The sequence below is a fragment of the Oryzias latipes genome, chromosome 18, assembly GCF_053564925.1.
Source record: "Oryzias latipes strain Hd-rR chromosome 18, Olatipes_Hd-rR_3.1".
Lineage (NCBI taxonomy): Eukaryota > Metazoa > Chordata > Actinopteri > Beloniformes > Adrianichthyidae > Oryzias > Oryzias latipes.
In genome coordinates, this window is record NC_136254.1 from 1,456,058 (window position 1) to 1,475,105 (window position 19,048).

Sequence of the window (19,048 nt, forward strand, 5' to 3'; positions counted from 1 at the left end):
ATTGTGGTCTATATTCTCCAATGTAGTGAGCATCGATGCACACGGGTTTTTCGCAGAGACTTCTGGGAAATTTCTTGGGCACTCGATGTTGGAATTGTAGATACGGACAGGACTAGAAAATGGTGAACGTATTATATAGTGAGAAGGGAAGGATTTTGGAATTCCGGAATTTTTTGGACAAAAAATGTTCCGACGCCATGCATTGTGGTCTATACAGTGATCCCTTGCTATAACACGGTTTACTTTTCACGGTTTCGCTACTTCACGGATTTTCATCGTGCATTGTGTTCTGCATTCTGATTGGCTAAAAAGTCACTCCGCTTCTTCTCTACCTGTGCGTCAATAACGTTGCAGTTTAATATGTACACATACGTAAATCAGCTTGCCAAATTTACAACACGTACGTGCAAATCATCTTGCAATTTCAAGTTTCTCTAAAACCCATAGAAAAAGAGCGACAACAACTGCCAATCATTATGTTCTTCTCCTGAACAAACACATCTGCACTGCGGGCTTCAAAAGAAGAAAACACTGCAGAGCGGAGTCAGGATGCAGCGGCTCAGTCTGAAGAGCAGTAAATACACCTGAGTCACTATTTGTCCGACTGTTCTTTGTATTTTTTTCATAATCATTTTAAAATTTCTCCAGTTTAATCCAATTACTCGGGTCGCGGTGGGCGGGGCTAATCTCTGCAATTTGAAGCCTTCTGTTCACATCGATGATTAAAATTATTATTTGACAGTACAGTACAGAAGTTATTTGTTAAAAAATCGTTTCTAAAGTACTTTTATTTGTGAAACAAATGCTTGAGCCTGTGAAATGGTTTGTTCTTTCTTTTCAATGTATAAAAGAGTATTTAATTGTATAATAATAGTTAAAAAAAAAGTTTTCTACTTCACGGATTTTGCCTATCACGGGTTCTTTTTGGAACGTAACCCCCGCGAAAAACAAGGGTTTACTGTATTCGCCAATCTAGGTCGTGTCCGAATGAGTTCACTGCTTTCTATATAGTGTAGCGGTCGAGCTCGTAGGAGCCTGGACACAGTGGAAACTGTAGCTAGAGCTCGGGCTAGCATGACAGCGTGGAGGGAAAAGCCCTTTTGGAAAAAGGTCTTTATTACAGTAATATTCAAGTTCAAAGAAAGGTTTGTGTAAACATGCAAACAGCTGAAATGATAAAGAAAAATGTTTGAATTACACACATCTACTGTAGAAAGCAGTGGAATCCCTGATTGGTCTGTATGTTCTCGGTGACCAAAGCATAATGTTGGCTATGAAACACGTGACCTGACACCATTTACTTCTGGGTTGGAAATGAGCTGCAAAAATAACTAATATTTCATAAAAAATGTTCTATGTAGTATGCCAAAGGTCATATATGATCATATGGATATATTTTACTCTGAAAGGATTAAGAAAAGCAGGATATTAGGCCGGCACACTAAATCGTTATCGCGCTGTGCAGTACACATGTCGCACAAGTCGATGAAAATTGCAATAAATGGTTCCCTTAAATATGTTAAAACAATCTTATGGCAGCTTGAAGTATTTACCGAATCAAATAAATCCAAATATGCATTGGACCAATGGGATGGAGCCCTTTGATGTTGGATTATTGCCTCCTATGGAGACGGGGGGTCATTTGGAGAATAATTTCAGTTATATTGACTCTTATTTAAATTAAACGGTTGCAATGAAATGGAAATGAAGTTTTTGGTTGTTTTGCTGTTTGTTCATGTATCTCAAGTTATATCGTTGAGCACTAATATGGTTTCCCTTATATCGCTCAGCCCTGCAGAATATAGACCATTTAATGATATGCTACATAATTTCAGAAATCTTCACAATTATAACAGGTTAGGTTTCCAAATGGAGTACTGTTTAACTGTCCTCAGGAAATATGATTCCATGGTTTTAAACTGGAATACCCAGCGCTCGTTCCTGCCTGGCTGGACTTTCTTTTCCAAACAAATGGTTACCGTGGAAGTGGGAAGCGCTACTTCCTGTTCTTCTTGGGACATTTTCTGCGGCGTTTAGTGAAAAGTGCCATGTTGGTTTTGGCGAGGGCGCCGTGCGAACCGCCCGTGTCACACAGCAAAGCCTAGCGGCGTTATTTCTAAAGCACTTGTTGGCTCAACACATGCATTGTGCTCCCTTGTATCGCGAATGCAGACCTTGCAGTACGGCAGCCTATATTGTTCGGCTTTAAAGTAACTGTGCTGTAGAATCCACTGGAAAAGTTCTCCACCTAAACTTTCTTTGATTGTTTGAATGGAAGCAGATTGAGGAAACCTTTTACAGTCAGGAAGCTTAGATTCTGGCAAAGCTTTGGAGTTCCGGAGACCAGCATGTCTGCTTTCATGGAGGTCCAGTTTGGGATGCCGTCTGCTGAGCGGTCAGCAGACGGCTGAGCTTCGTGTTTGTGAGAGGAGGCCGACTCACCCGTCCACGTCTGTGGAGATGACGAGCTCGGAGCGACGAAGAGGCAGCAGGAGCAGAGAGGCGGACGGAGCAGCAGCGCTGGCTGCTGATAACAGAAGGGGGGTTAGCTGTTTGGGGAGGGGGGGTCAGGGCCGAGGCCTCAACGGGCTGACCCTCCATTGGCTTGGATTGGTTGGTAGCTTTGTTTGTGTGTTTCTTTCAAACAGACACAGAAAACGACGTGGCAAAGAAATCAAATCAAATCAAACCCAGTTGTGCTCAGAAGTTGACATACCCTAGAAGAAATGAGGATTTTTTTATAGCTAAACATTTAAAATATGGACATTTCTTTATACACTTTCATTTCTATTGTAACAATATTAACTAGAAGGAGCTGCATTTCCAGAAGAAAATACAGCGTTGAATGCTGTGTTACTGACGCAAAATGAAACTTAAAGGGGAATAATTGGCACAAAAAGAAATGAAAGAAATGATCCAAGTTGAACATAATTTAAGTGAAACACCACAATAATAAAAAATGTATTCATATGAAAAATACAAGAACTGGGATTTAAACTGGCAAAGTTAAGCACCTCAGATCCTGTGTCATGGCATCACACTACCAACCAGGTACAGTGGACAGGATCCAGACAATCCTGGAATATCTGGAAAAGTTCAAGGATCTGAAGGACCAGAAGTCAGAGATGAAAGAGCTGAACATTTGAATAGTTGAATGGTTGAAATAGATGAAACATTGTAGAAGGGATTTATTTGATTTATTAATTACTCCAAGCTGCCATAAGATTGTTTTAGTACATTTAATGTAACCATTTATCACAATTTTCATTGACCTTTGCGGTATGCATATTGCACAGCTTGATATCTCGACGATAAGTTTGCGATTTATTGTGCCGGGCTAGTGTTGTTCCTTGTGCTGCATCACGCTGCCTAACCGGTTCTGGGTTAACACAGAACCAAGAAACTCTACAGCAGTCATGTTAAACCTTCTGATCAGCAGTGAGGGACAAACCAAGGACATCCTCTGATCCAACAGCCTGCAGATGCTGAACAGAACCACTTCCTGTTGGATGTCTTCGTTTCCTTCATGTGTGCAGATCTCTGTTCATGCAAACCTTCAATCCTGCAGTTTACTGGATGGTTGCAGAACTTTGAGTCATCAGTTTTGGGATTCTGCGGTTTCATTCATGTGTTTTTTTTATTGAAAGTGAAACTGTTTCTTCTTCGTGACATCAGGAGGATTTTCTGACAGACGCGTTGGGCTCCCAGACATGACGGACAGTTTGAAGACTCGGCTGGAATTCTCCAGTCCCGTCATCCAAGCACAGGTACGTCTGACGTCTGCACGGCACGCCGTCCCTGAACCCCGTTCAGGACCGCCCTGAAACCAGGACTGAGGCCGGATCATGTGGACACACAGCTGCTGCTCCATGACTTTCAGAAACCTTTGTAGGAACCAAAGTGAGGCAGCAGCTTCTTCTCCGTAATGATAGTGAAAAACGAGCTTTAATGGGGTTTTTGTGTTCATTCACAGTTGTTATTCCAGAACTCTGCTTTAACCGACACCTTCAGAAAAGAAACTTCCTTTTGGCTTAATGCTGCTTCATAAAAGGGTATCAGTGTTACCCCAAGTTCCCCAAAAGGAGGCCGTTTGGAGGAAAGGAGCTGTAGTAGATGAAGAACTTAAAGCTGGTCTTGTTCTTTTAAGGCGGTCCGGAGCCTCGTTGCTGCAGTGCTGAAGGAAAAAGGGTCACGCGGTCCGATCACTCAGTCGTCCGCCCAGGTGAGGTCCACAGATGAGTATTCAGCGTCAGGCCGCCTCCATCTAACGTGTCCGGACTGTGCTGTGTGTCAGAGCCCGGCGTTGGAGAGCCTGTGGCAGCAGTGCTGCAGTGACTGCGCCCTGGTGCGCTCCGTCTGCTGCGACGCTGTGGTTCTGCTGGTGGACCAGGGCCATGCGGACCTGCAGCACATCCTCAACGGGGCCCTCAATCTCCTGCCTTCCGCCAGGTGAGCAGCCGCTTCGCTCCACACCCCTTTGCGCTCACTGACAGGTCGTTGGCCTTGTGGGAGAGTGTCCGCCCTGCGACTGGAAGGTCGTGAGTTCAAATCCAGGCCGAGTCTAAAAGTGGGAGCCAATGCCTCCCTGCTGGACACTCAGCATTAAGGGGTTCTCGAGGGCAGCTGTGTCTGCAGCTCACGGCTCCCCCAGGGGAGGGGTCAAATGCAGAGAATAAATTTCAGATAATGCGACTTTAACTTCAGGTCGTCACAATGTTTTTGTTTGGCGTTTGAGTGTTTCTTTTAGAACCTCTACACGCAGAATAGTGTTTAATCTTAGTTTACAGGTCAGCCGGCCACAGATATTTAAGGTCATGTGACCCTCTGGTTTCTGGAGTCCATTTAAAGCCAGTTTTTTTCTGAGTCATGGCATCATCACCATCTCGCCTTTATATTCTGCTTTCCCATTCTATCTTTTCCAAAAATGGTCTGTTAATCCAACAAGGTAAAAATAAAAACTGTTCTGACTCTGAACAAGATGTGATGTTGTAAAAATAAAGGAATGAAGGATGTTTCATGACCTTTGTGGATGTGGAAAGAGGCGGTTCTTTCTAACACACTTCTAGTCTGTCAGAAGAATATATACTGTCCTTTCACCCTAAAATAGCTTGAAGGTGAAACACAGTGGTTTGAATATTTGCTAAATATGGAGCTAAAGACAATGGCCAGTCACACCAAAACAGGCAGCGGGGTTTCCATGGAAACTCAAAGAAATGTAATAAAACATGAAGCTAGGAAAGCTGAGAACTGCATTATGTTTGTGTTTAACAGAAACCTTCAGGGGCTCCTAAAGGTCATCGGTCGACTGCTGCAGATGCAGGCTGACCAGAGAGAAGAGGAGGCCGACTTTACCTGTCCATACTCCATCAGGTCAGTCTACCCTCTGAGTCCTGCAGGCTGCGCTTGACCTGTGACCTCTGGGCCACAGGTGGCTTCTGTCTTTTTGGAAGATGACCCAAGTTAATGTGAATATGAGGTTTCTTCTTTTTTTCCAGAATCAGTTTTTTTAGGAGTTTTTCCTTACAGAGAAGGAGGGTCTAAGGACAGAGATGCCCAGTTTAGTTTAGTCAGTTTAGTTTAGTTTGGCCGTTACCGATTGAATTCTATGACTTTGTGTTCCTTATGGTTCATGTTTATTACACAATTACCGGTATGAAGCCCATTGGGACGACTATTGTTGTAATCATAGGGCTAGAGAAATAAAACTGAATGAATTTGAACACTGACAGCTAATGTTCCTCTGGCTGAAACCTCACTTTGGTTTCATCAAAAGAAGATTGTATTTGTTAGTTAGCTTGTCTTAGTGTGTTGTTAGGGGGCCGGTTTAGCTCGTGCTAAGTTGCGGCGCCTTCCGTCCGTGAAACCAGGGTTCGAATCCGGGCTGCTCTCTATTCCCTTCTCTGCTGCTGTGCTGGTCCCAAGCCCGGTTGGTTTGAGTGGGTTGCGTCAGGAAGGGCATCCGGCGTAAAACATTGCCAAGTTAACCATGCGACTCATCCTCGTGGGGGGGTTGTTTCGCTGTGCCGGCCCCTGATGGGAGAAGCCGAAAGTGAAAGAAGAAGTTTGTCTTAATTAGTTTGTCTTAGTTAGCTTGTCTTAGTAAGTTTCTCTTTGGTTAGTTTGTCTTATTTAGCGTGTCTTCGTTAGCTTGTCTTAGTTTCTCTTTGTTTCTCTTCGTTAGTTTGTCTTAGTTAGCGTGTCTATTTAGCTTGTCTTAGTTAGTTTGTCTTTGTTAGTTTGTCTTAATTAGTTTGTCTTAGTTAGCTTGTCCTAGTTAGTTTCTCATAGTTAGTTTGTCTTATTTAGCTTTCCTTCGTTAGCTTGTCTTCGTTAGTTTCTCTTAGTTTGTCTTAGTTAGTTTGTCTTAGTTAGCTTGTCTTAGTTAACTTGTCTTTGTTAGCTTGTCTTCAAAAGTTTGTCTTAGTTAGCTTGTCTTAGTTTCTCTTCGTTAGTTTGTCTTAGCGTGTCTATTTAGGTTGTCTTAGTTAGTCTTCGTTAGCTTGTCTTAGTTAGTTTGTCTTAGTTAGCTTGTCTTAGTTTGTCATCGTTAGCTTGTCTTAGTTAGATTGTCTTCGTAAGCTTGTCTTTGTTAGCTTGTCTTAGTTAGCTTGTCTTAGTTTGTCATCGTTAGCTTGTATTAGTTATTTTGTCTTAGTTAGTTTGTCTTAGTTAGTTTGTCTTCGTAAGCTTGTCTTTGTTAGCTTGTCTTAGTTAGCTTGTCTTAGTTTGTCATCGTTAGCTTGTATTAGTTAGTTTGTCTTCGTAAGCTTGTCTTTGTTAGCTTGTCTTAGTTAGCTTGTCTTAGCTTGTCATCGTTAGCTTGTCTTAGTTAGTTTGTCTTAGTTAGCTTGTCTTAGTTTGTCATCGTTAGCTTGTCTTAGTTAGTTTGTCTTCGTAAGCTTGTCTTTGTTAGCTTGTCTTAGTTAGCTTGTCTTAGTTTGTCATCGTTAGCTTGTCTTAGTTATTTTGTCTTAGTTAGTTTGTCTTAGTTAGTTTGTCTTCGTAAGCTTGTCTTTGTTAGCTTGTCTTAGTTAGCTTGTCTTAGTTTGTCATCGTTAGCTTGTATTAGTTAGTTTGTCTTCGTAAGCTTGTCTTTGTTAGCTTGTCTTAGTTAGCTTGTCTTAGCTTGTCATCGTTAGCTTGTCTTAGTTAGTTTGTCTTAGTTATTTGTCTTAGTTAGTTTCTCTTCATTAGTTTGTCTTATTTAGCTTTTCTTCGTTAGCTTGTCTTCGCTAGTTTGTCTTAGTTTGTCTTAGTTAGTTTGTCTTAGTTAGCTTGTCTTAGTTAGCTTGTCTTTGTTAGCTTGTCTTCAAAAGTTTGTCTTAGTTAGCTTGTCTTAGTTTCTCTTCGTTAGTTTGCCTTAGTTAGCGTGTCTTTTTAGGTTGTCTTAGTTAGTTTGTCTTAGTTAGTCTTCGTTAGCTTGTCTTAGTTATTTTGTCTTAGTTTGTTTGTTTTCGTTAGCTTGTCTTTGTTAGCTTGTCTTAGTTAGCTTGTCTAAGTTTGTCTTCGTTAGCTTGTCTTAGTTAGCTTGTCTTAGTTAGCAGGGCTCCAGACTAACTTTTTTCACTAGGAGCACTGTGGCCCCCAACTGAAAATTTTAGGGGCACAACCAGAAAATTTAGGGGCGCATACCGTAAATCAACATGCTAACCAAATCTACTAATTTCCACTGTATTACTAATAAATACTTTAATAATAGATGCAGAAATTACAATGTGCTGTTTCAAATTCAGTGTCACATTTTATTCTTCACTTTTGAAGATGCAACAACAGGTAAACTGACAAAAGAATCACTGTCATGACAGTTCAAATAGTAAAGAAAACGCATGGAAATTTATCTTGGTGACACCAAATAGGTGCAGCCAAGATGCACAATAAGCGTGTTTGAGATCACCCAGGTGGACTCAACGCTGTGCAGATCACCTGGTGTGAGACATATATTTTTGTTTTTGCTCCAACATCAACTGTCAATCAAAACAAAAATATCACCAGAAAGGGGCGGAAGCAAGGCCCCAACCTGAGCAAACGCAGCTGGAAATTTAGTACTGAACTGACTGAAAGCTGCCCTACAGACTACAAAACAATGCATTATGGGACATGTGTCCTGATGGGTTTTTGTAATTCAGTGATCAATTAAAATAATTTAATATGCCAACTGATTAAAAAAAGGCTACATACATTGCAAAACATTAAAATAATTATAAAAGATGTAAAAACACAGATCATACTTAGGGGGAGAGGCATATTAAAACTAAATTGAATGTTAAGGACAACTCCTAATTCCTGTTCTCCTTCAGTCTCGCTGCAGCTTCGCCTTCATGCCCCCCCCCCAGGGTGCTGGTTCATCTTAAACACGTCTATCGTTGCATTTTCCCCACGTGTTTTAAATGTGACTAAGGCTAAATCGTGTTGTCGCTCACACGTGTTTAATGTTAGAGCCCGGTTAGCTGTCACGCATGTAGGTGTGGGACATTTATTCTCCTCAGCTGACCATCACCCGCGGGAGCGGTGTGCTGCCGTTACAGCCGTGCATGAGAGCTGAGGTTTGCTTTGCGAGTTTGAGACCCCTGCTGTACACTGTGGCACTGGTACACCAGCTGCAGGTCGGAAGAACGAATCAATAGTTCGCTTATTCGTAGCTCAGACGAACATATCAGTTTGTGATGATATTTGTCTCCGTTTCCTTCCGACAGATGTTTACGCGCACTCGATGATCTCTAGGCCCCGCCCCTCCACATATTTTAGCCACTTACAGTGGCTTTCCCTATTCTTCTCACACGCATTGGCTGCCATAGGCATCACTCAATGACACGCGAGTGTGCGCTCGCCTGTGCTCCAGTCTCATGAGTATTCGCGCGAGTGTGTGTGTCTGTCTGCGTGCGTGTGCGCTTGCGTCTCATTGATCATTTCATTGCTCATTTCATAGATCATTGACGTGCCCCTTCAATGTATAAAAAATACGGAGGGTGGGGGAGGCAAAAAAACAGGTGAAACAGCTTAAAACCTAAATTATCCAACACACAGTTTTAAGGAAAAGGCTTATCGATTATCAGAGGAGCCTGCAGGCTGGTGGAAACGTGAACACAGGCCTTATTAGGACCACAGGCCGGACTTTGGGCGTACCTGGTTTAGATGTAAAAGTTCAGTTGTGACTGTTGGATGTCTAGGGAAGTGTTGTACTTTTGCTGTAAGTGACCCTCACCTCCTCCTCTCTTCATGTTCCTCCTCCAACCTTCATTCTGTGCTTGTGGGCTGTCCTTAACCATAAAGAGCCATTTCAACCACTGTTTTTATTTTCTATACTAACCTTTCATTTCCCGCCCTTCTGTTTGCTCTGCCTGTCTTTAGCACTGTGTGTTGTGTCCATCTGTCAGACAGCTTGAATCTCCCTGCTGGTCAGATGAATGTGTTGAAGGCAGCAGGGTGGCGCCATTGGCCTGGCAGCCTGGCCTGCCATTGGCTGTTGGTCCTGGCACTGCTGGATAACTGTAAGTGCTATGGGATTCATGGAAGATGCACACTGGTGCCCATTGTTGAGTGTCTGCTTGTAATGGCCACTGCAATCTGCCAAGAGACTTGGGGAGCACTTGGACCTCCTGTGGGATGTGTGCCCACCACCCCACCTCTTTTCTCAAAGGGTTTTGGTCTGGGTCCTGGTGGGTAGTCAGTGTTTCCCAGGTGTCAGTGTTTACAGACATGGGTCAGCAACTACAACGAATAACAAAAATTAACATAATACACAATATTTGGGGTGTTTTTTGTTTTTTTTCCCAAAATCCTCTTAGAATTTTGGTGGTTTTCCACATATTGGCACAATTTTTCCCTTTTTTTGCAAAATGTCTAACTTTAGTTTTAGTTGAAATGTCAATTTCTCCATTGAGTAAACGGTCCACATCATCTTCACCCAGTCATCCACCTTGTGCCATTTTTTTGTCACTGTTTTCTTGCTTGCCAAGAGTAACATCCTCACCAGCTAAAGATCTTCATTCAGTACACAGTCTTCAATATTCCCGAGGTACAGAGTTGTAAACTCGTCTGACAGATGACATCCCAAAACATTCTGTGTAACAGTTGTTACAACATTCCAAAAGTGTCGTAGTCTAGGGCGTGACCAAAGTATACGTGTGTGATTCCCTTCCTGACTCCCACATTGTCTCCGACAAGACTGTGGAGTTTTTTAGTAGTTTGCTTTTGATTTGGGGCATTATAAGATACAGTGTAAGATTCTTCCATGCTAATTCCTTCACACACTGAGACTTTTCATTGACTAAAAAAAAATCCATCACTAAAAACATTAGTAAACCTAAACTCCATCATAGAGGGAAATTCAGTCTCCAATCTTCAACTTGGGTCAATCAGAAGCCCAGCTACTCCGTGCTAACTTAACCCTTTAAAATAAAACATTTGGCACCTTCAAGCGGGACACACCTGAACACAACATCAAATATCTCATTTATTTTTTCCCCTGAGCTTATTTCTGTTAGTTTTGCAGTCAGGCTACAGGATGGGAAAGTAGAAAGATGTCGCATCCAAATGTGTAGACAGCAATGGGGCGGGCTGTGCTACACTTGGATCTGAAGTCAAAGGGGGTGGTGTCTGTCTTTAGTAATAGTAAAAGAGCAGAGGCCGCCCCTCAAGTCCAATGGTTTGGAGTGGCGCTAAAGATGAGGGTCTGAAGGCGGTGGAGGGTATCCAGCGATGGCCAGACAGATAAGAGGAGGAAGCCGACCTGCGGGTCTGACCCAGACTATGGGCTGTCAGGAGGTGTCTGAGAGCTTCCTTCCTGCACTCGCATATGCAGTGACTGATGGAACACAGCGGGCCGGTGGGCCTGGTGCTGCCGTTGACCTCCCACATGCATTAAGAGTGTTGTGTTAACCTTTGACCTGCTGTGGACTGAAGGGTTACCATGAACAAAGACTTTAACTTGGATTTGAGCCCAGTGTCTTGTCTGGACTTGATGCCTTTTACTGCCTCCAGAGTAATGGACGCTCCAAACTCCTCACAGGATGGAGACGAAGAGGAATACCTGATGCTGAAATCTATGTGCTGAAATGAAACTGCTCTCCACATTTAGCCATGAAAAAAAATGATGGCAATACGCCTGGTTACAAAACAACACAGCATTTTGAAAAGTCCTTCAGGATGTAGTAGTAACTGGAGAATCTGGCTGTTTTGTTATTTAGCGTTTTAATTGGTACATTTTAATGGTTTATTTAAAGCAGGCATGTCCAAAGTCTGGCTCATAGGCCAAATGTGGCCTATGTTAACATTTTTCCTGGCCGCATGCTGTTGTCATAAGTCAATAATACACCCCCCCACCCCCCAGCACAGTTTCAGAACTGCGTGTACGATTCCTTGATGATGATTGGCTGAATTAGATAACAAGCTGCTGCGGCAAACATCCTGATATTCACATCAGAAATTCAGTCATTTTGACGTGTCTTTGTTTTTTACTTTGGTTTGTTTGCTCTAAGAATCGACGTTAACCCCTCTAAGCTATTTCCTCTCTTTGGATATTTCAGGGTTTTAGTCCAGACTGTTTTTGTGACTGGCCAGTGTCCCGTGGGTCTGTGATCATCAGATACTGTTTTACTGATGGTTTGGAGTGCAGCAGTTTGGTTTCATTGGTGCTCCTTATTCTAAAAAAATGTTTGTCATTTTTTAGAATATTCTAAACAAACCTGGGATTTATAAAAATGTATAGAATCAGAATCAGCTTTATTGGCCAGGTCCAGTGCATATATAAGGAATTTGGCTTCAGAGTCTAGTGCTCTCATGCAAACCAAGCAAGGTGTGACACGGTGTAAAGGGGTAAAAACAAAAAAGGATAAACAATAAAAAAAAGTAAAATGAAGATAGATAAATAAAGATAACTAAATAAAAATGCAACAGTAGCTCTGGTGTGACAGTTCTCGTTTCTGTTCCGTGCTCTGTGATTGGTCAGGAGGTCATCAGAGTGACGGCTCGGGGGAAGAAGCTGTCCTTGTGGCGAGTGGTTTTGGTGGGCATTGTCCTAAAGCGCCGCCCTGACAGGAAGAGACTGTAAAGGTGGTGTCCGGGATGAGAGGGGTCTTTTGTGATTCTACCAGCCTGCTTCCTGACCCTGGACCGGTCCAGGTCCTGAATGGAGGGAAGAGTAGAACCAACAGTCCTCTCAGCGGATCTGATGGTTCTCTGCAGTCTGTTCCTGTCGTGTCTGGTTGCTGATCCAAACCAGACCGTGATGGAGGTGGTCAGGACAGACCGGATCATTGCCGTGTAGAAGATGGTCAGCTGCTCCTGAGGAAGGTTGAACTTCTTGGGTTGTAGCAGGAAGTCCAACCTCTGCTGAGCCTTTTTCTGGACCAATTCAATGTATGGGTCCACTTAAGGTCCTGTGAGATGGTGGACCCCAGGAACCTGTGTGAGTCTGTTTAGGGTACAGTCCTGTTGAGAATAGTGAGTGGGGGGGATGTAAAATGTAAACTGCAGATCCTCAATTCAAGGCTTTTTTGGCTTTTCAGCAGTTACTAATGGAGTATATTTACTGTATAGTAATCAGTGTTCCCCCACTCCTTCATGTTTCAATATCCGTAGATTGTTTTCAGTCACATGACTCCTCCAGTTCATCACATAAAACACGGCTTCTATGAGACGCTTTCTGCCTCACTTTGAGCCAAGTCCACAGACCATGAAGGTCCAACGGCTTTAAGGTTCAAAAATGTCTTATGGCTTTTATTCTGTATCAAAAGTTTTGATTTAGTTGCAGATATACCGTCTCAAGTCTTCTTTAGGTTGTGGGTGAAGGTGGTTGCTTCAAGCGCCTCATAGTACCTCACTTACCCATAACCATAAGGATGTGTTGTGTTTGGGAAGAGTTCGTGACCTTTGCCCTGTGTTGTTTTTCAGGAACAGCCCCCATCCATACATCACTGCCCTGGAAAACCGCATGGACTGCTGGCCAGCTCTGCTGTTGGAGATTGATGACTTTATTCAGCAGGCTGTTGAAAGGCAAGCATTTCACCGTACTGCGCGGTGCGCCGGCTCACCAGATCTACTTTTGACAGCAGCTTGGATGGATGAATAAATAATCTGCTGCTCTTTAGAGGTGGTAGCTGTTCATGGGGGCCACCTCTATGGGGCAGTGTCGTCTTTAACAGGAACTCAACTATGTGGTTGGTTTTTTTGTTAACATTTAGTTAAAGCTTTTGTCCAAAGGAGACCAGCGTTTGGCCATAAGTTAGCCAGGCTCGGTAGAACTCCTTTTTCAGCTTGATGGTGTCCCCTGCTTGTGGTGTCCACCATGGATTTGTGGATTGGGCCCACGTCAAGCACCACAGACCCTGCGACCATATCTCTGAACAGCTGCAGAGACAATAGAGGTGGAGAACGAGACTCAAATGTCCCCGGCTTCTTTCTGTACCTGCTTGAAATCTAGCGGGGCCTGTGAGTTAAGGACTACTCTGACGGAGGGCTCAGCCAGACGTACCTAGGTGACCCTCACAAGACCCTCACGGGTCCTCCCACTCTTCCCGGCCTCCTTCCTCGCCCACAAATCCAACTCACCACCAGGTAGTGATCAGTGAACCGCTCCGCTCCTCTCCTCTGGGTGTCCAAGACACATGGCTGAAGGTCGGATGAAACTACTACAAAGTCGATCATCGACCTCCTGCCTAAGGCGTCCTGGTGCGATCTAGGGCTGGGTTGATAGAATTGATCTGAATCGATCCAAGCTTGATAAATCAATAATCGATCCAGAAAAATAGAGGTCGATCTTTATGCTTTTCCTTTTCCTGAGTCACATTCCAGTGGTTCCAGATTCAGGACAAAGAATCCTGAATCTGGAACCACATTCCAGTGGCCCCTTACAAGCTCCTCAGCATTCAGTGAGTCTACAGGTTGGTCCCTACGGGGCCCCTGTGGGGAGAGCCCTGGCCACCAGGCGCTCACCTGTCAATCACCAGGTTGGGGCCCCGTTGGCGGCGGTCCAGGCTACATGGCCGCACTTTGCTGCTGCTGACTCGTAGCCTCTCTTTACATGACTTGCTACCCAGGAGCCTATCAGGGGCGTTAGCCTCAACGCCGTAGCTCCTGGGATCACTTGAGCTCTCTAACCTCTCCGCCACAGTAAGGTCTTTAGATTGGATCAATGAACACAGTTATGATGTTAAACATTTTGCTGGTAGAAACGGTGCAGTCGTTAAAATAGTTGTATTGTTAGCAGAAGGTTAAATCTTAATAGTTGATGGAAAACACCATGAGAACATGAGACGATGTTTTTAACCAGTGCAGAGCCACATCTCTGTCTTGTTGTGTGTTTGTCTGCTCAGAACTAAAGCTTCGTACATCACCATGCTGGCTCCCTTCCTCCGTTACCTGTACTGCGAACCCCAGCAGCAACCCCAGCATGCCTTGCTCCGACAGAGTCTCCTCAGGGTCCTGCTACCGGCACACCTCGCCGCCCGGGACCGAGACCAGGAGAAGGCCTCAGTGGTGCATGACAGCCTGCTGTTGTGTCTGTGTCAGCTGGTTCCACACATGCAGGTGATGCGCTGATGCTCTACACGTCCGTTTGTGTGGGCGTGTCATCATTTTGGACCAAAAACATTTGAAATAAACTGTTTTCTTTAGTGTGAAAGACATTAAGAATAAGAAAAGTATAACCGGGACAAATATGGGACAGCCCTCCCCAAAGCTTTTGGGTTGTAGGTGGGTGGCATTTCCCAGCATGCCTTTGATTACACTCTCTCCCGCTAGCGACGAGAGCCTCAAAAGCCCAAGCTAACGTTAGCTTAGAAAAAAAACGGCGAATCAATATCAGAGATGTCCACCTGCACAGTTTAGAGCCAATGGCAGCTCAGATGAGGAAAATGATCCATTTGTCTGCAGGTGGAGGATTTAGAATTGGAGCAGAGAAAGGGGGATTTTGGCCCCGCCCACGGCAGAAGCAGGGTCATAATTCTGTCAAACATGTAGTTTGCATCTGCTCCTGATCCAAGGAGATTTGGATAAAGAAATACTCAGAAACGCAGTTTTAATCTTACATTCTTTTATCCATGTACTCCATTACAAGACCCCCCCCCCCAAAACTCCATTTCCCTTGGAGGTGGTCTTTAAGTCTTCATATTAAGGTTACAAACGTCTTTGAACGTCAGGATCCAGTGATGTTTGGAAGCAGTTTGGGTTGGTGCCGCTGATGACGAGCCACGCCTGTCCCGCGTGGTTCTACAGAACTCTGCTTAGGTGGTGGCATTAGTAAGAAAGTGTCCTGATCCCCGTCTCTGTGCTTTCCTTCTCGCCGTACGGCCTCGAGGGAGACGTACCGTTTGATGGTGGCGGTTTGTGCTGTGCGCCGCGGGGGTCAGACTGCCGTTCCGCATGTGTGCTGTGGCTCAGCGGAAACCCATGGTTGTTGTCTCTGCTGCAGCTGAATCGGGTGGAGGCGGCGCTGGAACTGAGCGCGTTTGCGGACGCCCTTCTCCAGAACCTCATCAGGGCTTCTGGGGAGTTCTGGAGCGGCGAGAGGACCGGCCTGCTGCTGCAGCTGCTGTGTGCGTGCCAGCGGTGCCGGGAGCTGAACGCAGACTGCAGACCTCTGCTGGATCTGGTTCTGCAGCTCCTACCGGCCTGCCAACAGGTGAGCGGTCCGATCCCACGGGAACCGGTCTCACGTCCAGACGTTTCTCTGAGCTCGGCCGTCTTTTGCAGGACCTCCCGCTGGACGCAGTGCTGATGAGCGTGGCGCTGCTCCTGTTAGACGCCCCTGCACCTCAGCAGAGCCGACTGCTCAGTCTGGGTAAAAGAACGGCACTAAACCTCACCGTGTCATATTTACAGAATCATCTGAGGCACAGAACCTTTAGATACCAGCCCCCCCTATTTGGAGGTTTTGGTACGGTCGCCTTTTTAGTCAGTAGTAGTTTTAATCTCTTTTTAAGTTTATGATACTTGGTTATTTTATTGTTTTTATACTTTTATTAATGTTTTTTTTATTGTTTTTATGCTTTTGTCAATGTTTTATATTTTTTTTATCCTTAAGTCTTTTATTTGTTTAGTGTTTATTGTGGTAAATGGACATTGAGTCTGTAATCAAGCTTCCTGTATTTACCTAACGGAGATGAATTCATCATTTATCCACATGAATTCATGTCTTTCTTTTTTTAAAGATAATTATGTTTGTGGTGAATAAGTTCTTCAAATGACAGCAGCAATCTGGGAGATCCATAGAATAGATCCATCCATCCATCCATTTTCTGTACCGCTTTGTCCCTTTCGGGGTCACGGGGCTGCCGGAGCCTATCCCGGCCACTTGGGCGTAGGCAGGGGATGCTCTTGACAGGTCGCCAGTCTGTCGCAGGGTAGAACGTCCACAATCACACACCCATTCACTCTCACACCTATGGACAATTTAGAGTTGCCAATTCACCTATGAAGCATGCTTTTGGACGGTGGGAGGAAGCCGGAGATCCCGGAGAAAACCCACGCATACACGGGGAGAACATGCAAACTCCACACAGAAAGGTCCCCCATTGATGTATTTTTCATGTCCCCCAGCCGGGACTTGAACCAGGGGCCTTCTTCTAGAATAGATCCATATAGAAAAATATCCTTTATCTTTGTGAAAAACTGTTTTTTAAACCTTATTTAATGTTTTCTTTTTGTCTGAGGTCTACATTTTTCTTACCTGCTGCACTTTGACCTAGAAGTGTCACAGAAAATCATCTCCATACAAATGTAGAAACGCCGTCTGTTCTCTGTGCAGCTCTGAGTTTAGCCCCTGAGGAAGCCCAGCAGCCGCCCTGGCTGAGTCCGGTTCTGGTTTTCCCGGTGCTGCAGCTCCTGTCCTGTTCGGGTCTCACTGAGCCTCTGGCGGATCTGAGGACCCACCGGTTGACCCAGGGCCTGGCTGAGCGGCTGCTCCTCAGCATCAGCAGGCCCACAGGCGGACCGCCACAGGTACATGAGACGGTTTACATGCAGAGAGGAATCATTGTCTGTAGTGTTGGATGTTTGGCGCCTCTGCTGTTCTGTTCTGTCTGCCTGGACCATGAGAACGTTGAGTGAAGGTACTGTTACTGTTCTGAGTGCAACCACAGCAGGATTTCAGCACTGACTGAAGCTTCAGGCAGCAACTTCCTGTCTCACTTAGCATCGTCCAAATGTCCTTTTTTAGGACCTTTTAGTTTGTCCTGATTCTTTTAAATAATTGAGCACAACATTGGAACTGTCTGTTCGTTCTACACACTGGTCCCTCACTGTGCCACAGTCTCGCTGTTTCACACGTCTGCAATTTTCAATGCTTTATTTATTTATAGCGCATTTTGCATGCGTTTTTCGCATCCTGATTGGCTGTAGACCTTGTCAGTCAGTGTCCTCCTCCCGTATCAAATGCGTTTGATTTGCCAAATCAACATAAATCTTCAATCGTTATCAGATCTTTGTTTTCATTCTAAAGTAATGGACTTAGTTTTCTAAGAAAGTTTAAACTTTAGAGTTTAAACAGGATAGAAAACGTTCATGTCGGTCTTAAAACATGACAGATTTAAAACATCTGTAATGCTACTTTGTGATTTTCCCGTATGGCGTGTTCTTTTAAAAATATAATAAAGGACGGAACGCCCTTCCATCGCTGTACCTAAGAGCCCTGAAGACGTTTATTTGAGTGGCAGAGCTATTGATTGTAGTTTCTTTTGTCTGTAGAATTTTATTTAATTTTGAGTGATGGCTGTGGCCTTGCAGTGTCCGTTCTGTGTCTCCGCCTCTCTTCATTAGTTCATCGCTTGTATGTGGAAAATAGCAGCAGCGGGAAGCAGAACCCGTCTTCTTGACTTTCCCTTTCCTCCTCAGCCGGGCCCAGGGCCGAGCCTCCCTCTCTGCTCTTGGTTCAGTGAGGTCCGTGTGGCCGTGTCCGTCCTGCACAGAGTAGCCGGCGATCCAGCGGCGGCAGCTGACTGGCTTTGGGCGGTCAGCTCGGCCTTGTCCTGCAGTCAACAGCTGCCCTCCTCGTTCGTTCTCATCGTGACCCACCTGGTCATCGCGGGCGATGAGGACATCTGCCGGCTGGCGTTGAAGGCGTACCAAGCCATAGCCTCTGTTGACCCCTGCCAGGTAGGTCATTCCCACGCTTCCTGCCGATGCGGAGATCCGTGCTCTCTGATGAGACATCCGTGGAAAAGCAACAGCCCTGTTTCTATGGAGAACATGCAGGTGACGTCAGTTAGAGCCTAAACCGGGGCTGGTCAACCCTGGACCTCCAGAACCACAGCCCTGCCTGATTCCAGCTCTCTAGACTGCTTGCTGCTGACAACCTAAATCAGGTGTGTTCAGCCAATCAGGATGTGGAATTACTCCAGTGAGCCAATCAGGAGCAGGCTGGTCAGGGAGGACGGGAAGACCTGCAGGGTTGAGGCTCTGGAGGACCAACGTTGGCTGCAGACTGAAGCCTGTGTTGAGTTTTAGTGTAAAGTTGAACTTTTGAACATCGTTGTCACTGAGAACGGCTGATACCAGCCTGGAGTGGTCTTTGACAGAGACGCAGCATTTGGTCTTATGTAGAGTAGAGTAGAGTAGAGTAGAGTAGAGTAGAGTAGAGTAGAGTAGAGTAGAGTAGAGTAGAGTAGAGTAGAGTAGAGTAGAGTATAATAATGTAGAGTAGAGTAGAGTAGAGTATAATAATGTAGAGTAGAGTAGAGTAGAGTAGAGTAGAGTAGAGTAGAGTAGAGTAGAGTAGAGTAGAGTAGAGTAGAGTAGAATAATGTAGAGTAGAGTAGAATAGCATAGCATAGCATAGCAAAGCATAGAATAGAATTAGATAGGGCCATACCCTATAAAAAGCACATGGAGATTGTCTGAACACAGTCGTAACTAACAGGTTCAGATCTGCTGAGAGGTTTCTGTAGTTCTGCTATTTCATGAACTGCTTCATACATGAAGACTTTTTTGGATCTTGCCCCCCGGTGCGATTGAGTTTGACCCCCCTGCACTGAAAGGTTCCCGTCCTGCAGCGTCAGCAGAAGTGGTTTTGGGTCTGAAGAGGTGTTTCTGTCCTAGAGCAGAGCTTCCCCCC

General features: G+C 44.8%; 1 protein-coding gene across 1 annotated transcript in view; it reads left to right on the plus strand.

The window, feature by feature from the left end:
• focad (focadhesin) overlaps nt 1-19,048 on the plus strand; it is a 41,064-nt gene that overhangs the window by 817 nt on the left and 21,199 nt on the right. The window contains exons 2-11 of the mRNA XM_011487798.4: nt 3,676-3,767; nt 4,148-4,222; nt 4,295-4,449; nt 5,272-5,370; nt 12,892-12,993; nt 14,313-14,526; nt 15,410-15,619; nt 15,691-15,778; nt 16,745-16,938; nt 17,830-18,090. Of these exons, the coding sequence (XP_011486100.1) occupies nt 3,711-3,767; nt 4,148-4,222; nt 4,295-4,449; nt 5,272-5,370; nt 12,892-12,993; nt 14,313-14,526; nt 15,410-15,619; nt 15,691-15,778; nt 16,745-16,938; nt 17,830-18,090 (1,455 nt within the window). The 5' untranslated portion in view covers nt 3,676-3,710. The remainder of the gene's footprint in view (nt 1-3,675; nt 3,768-4,147; nt 4,223-4,294; nt 4,450-5,271; nt 5,371-12,891; nt 12,994-14,312; nt 14,527-15,409; nt 15,620-15,690; nt 15,779-16,744; nt 16,939-17,829; nt 18,091-19,048) is intronic.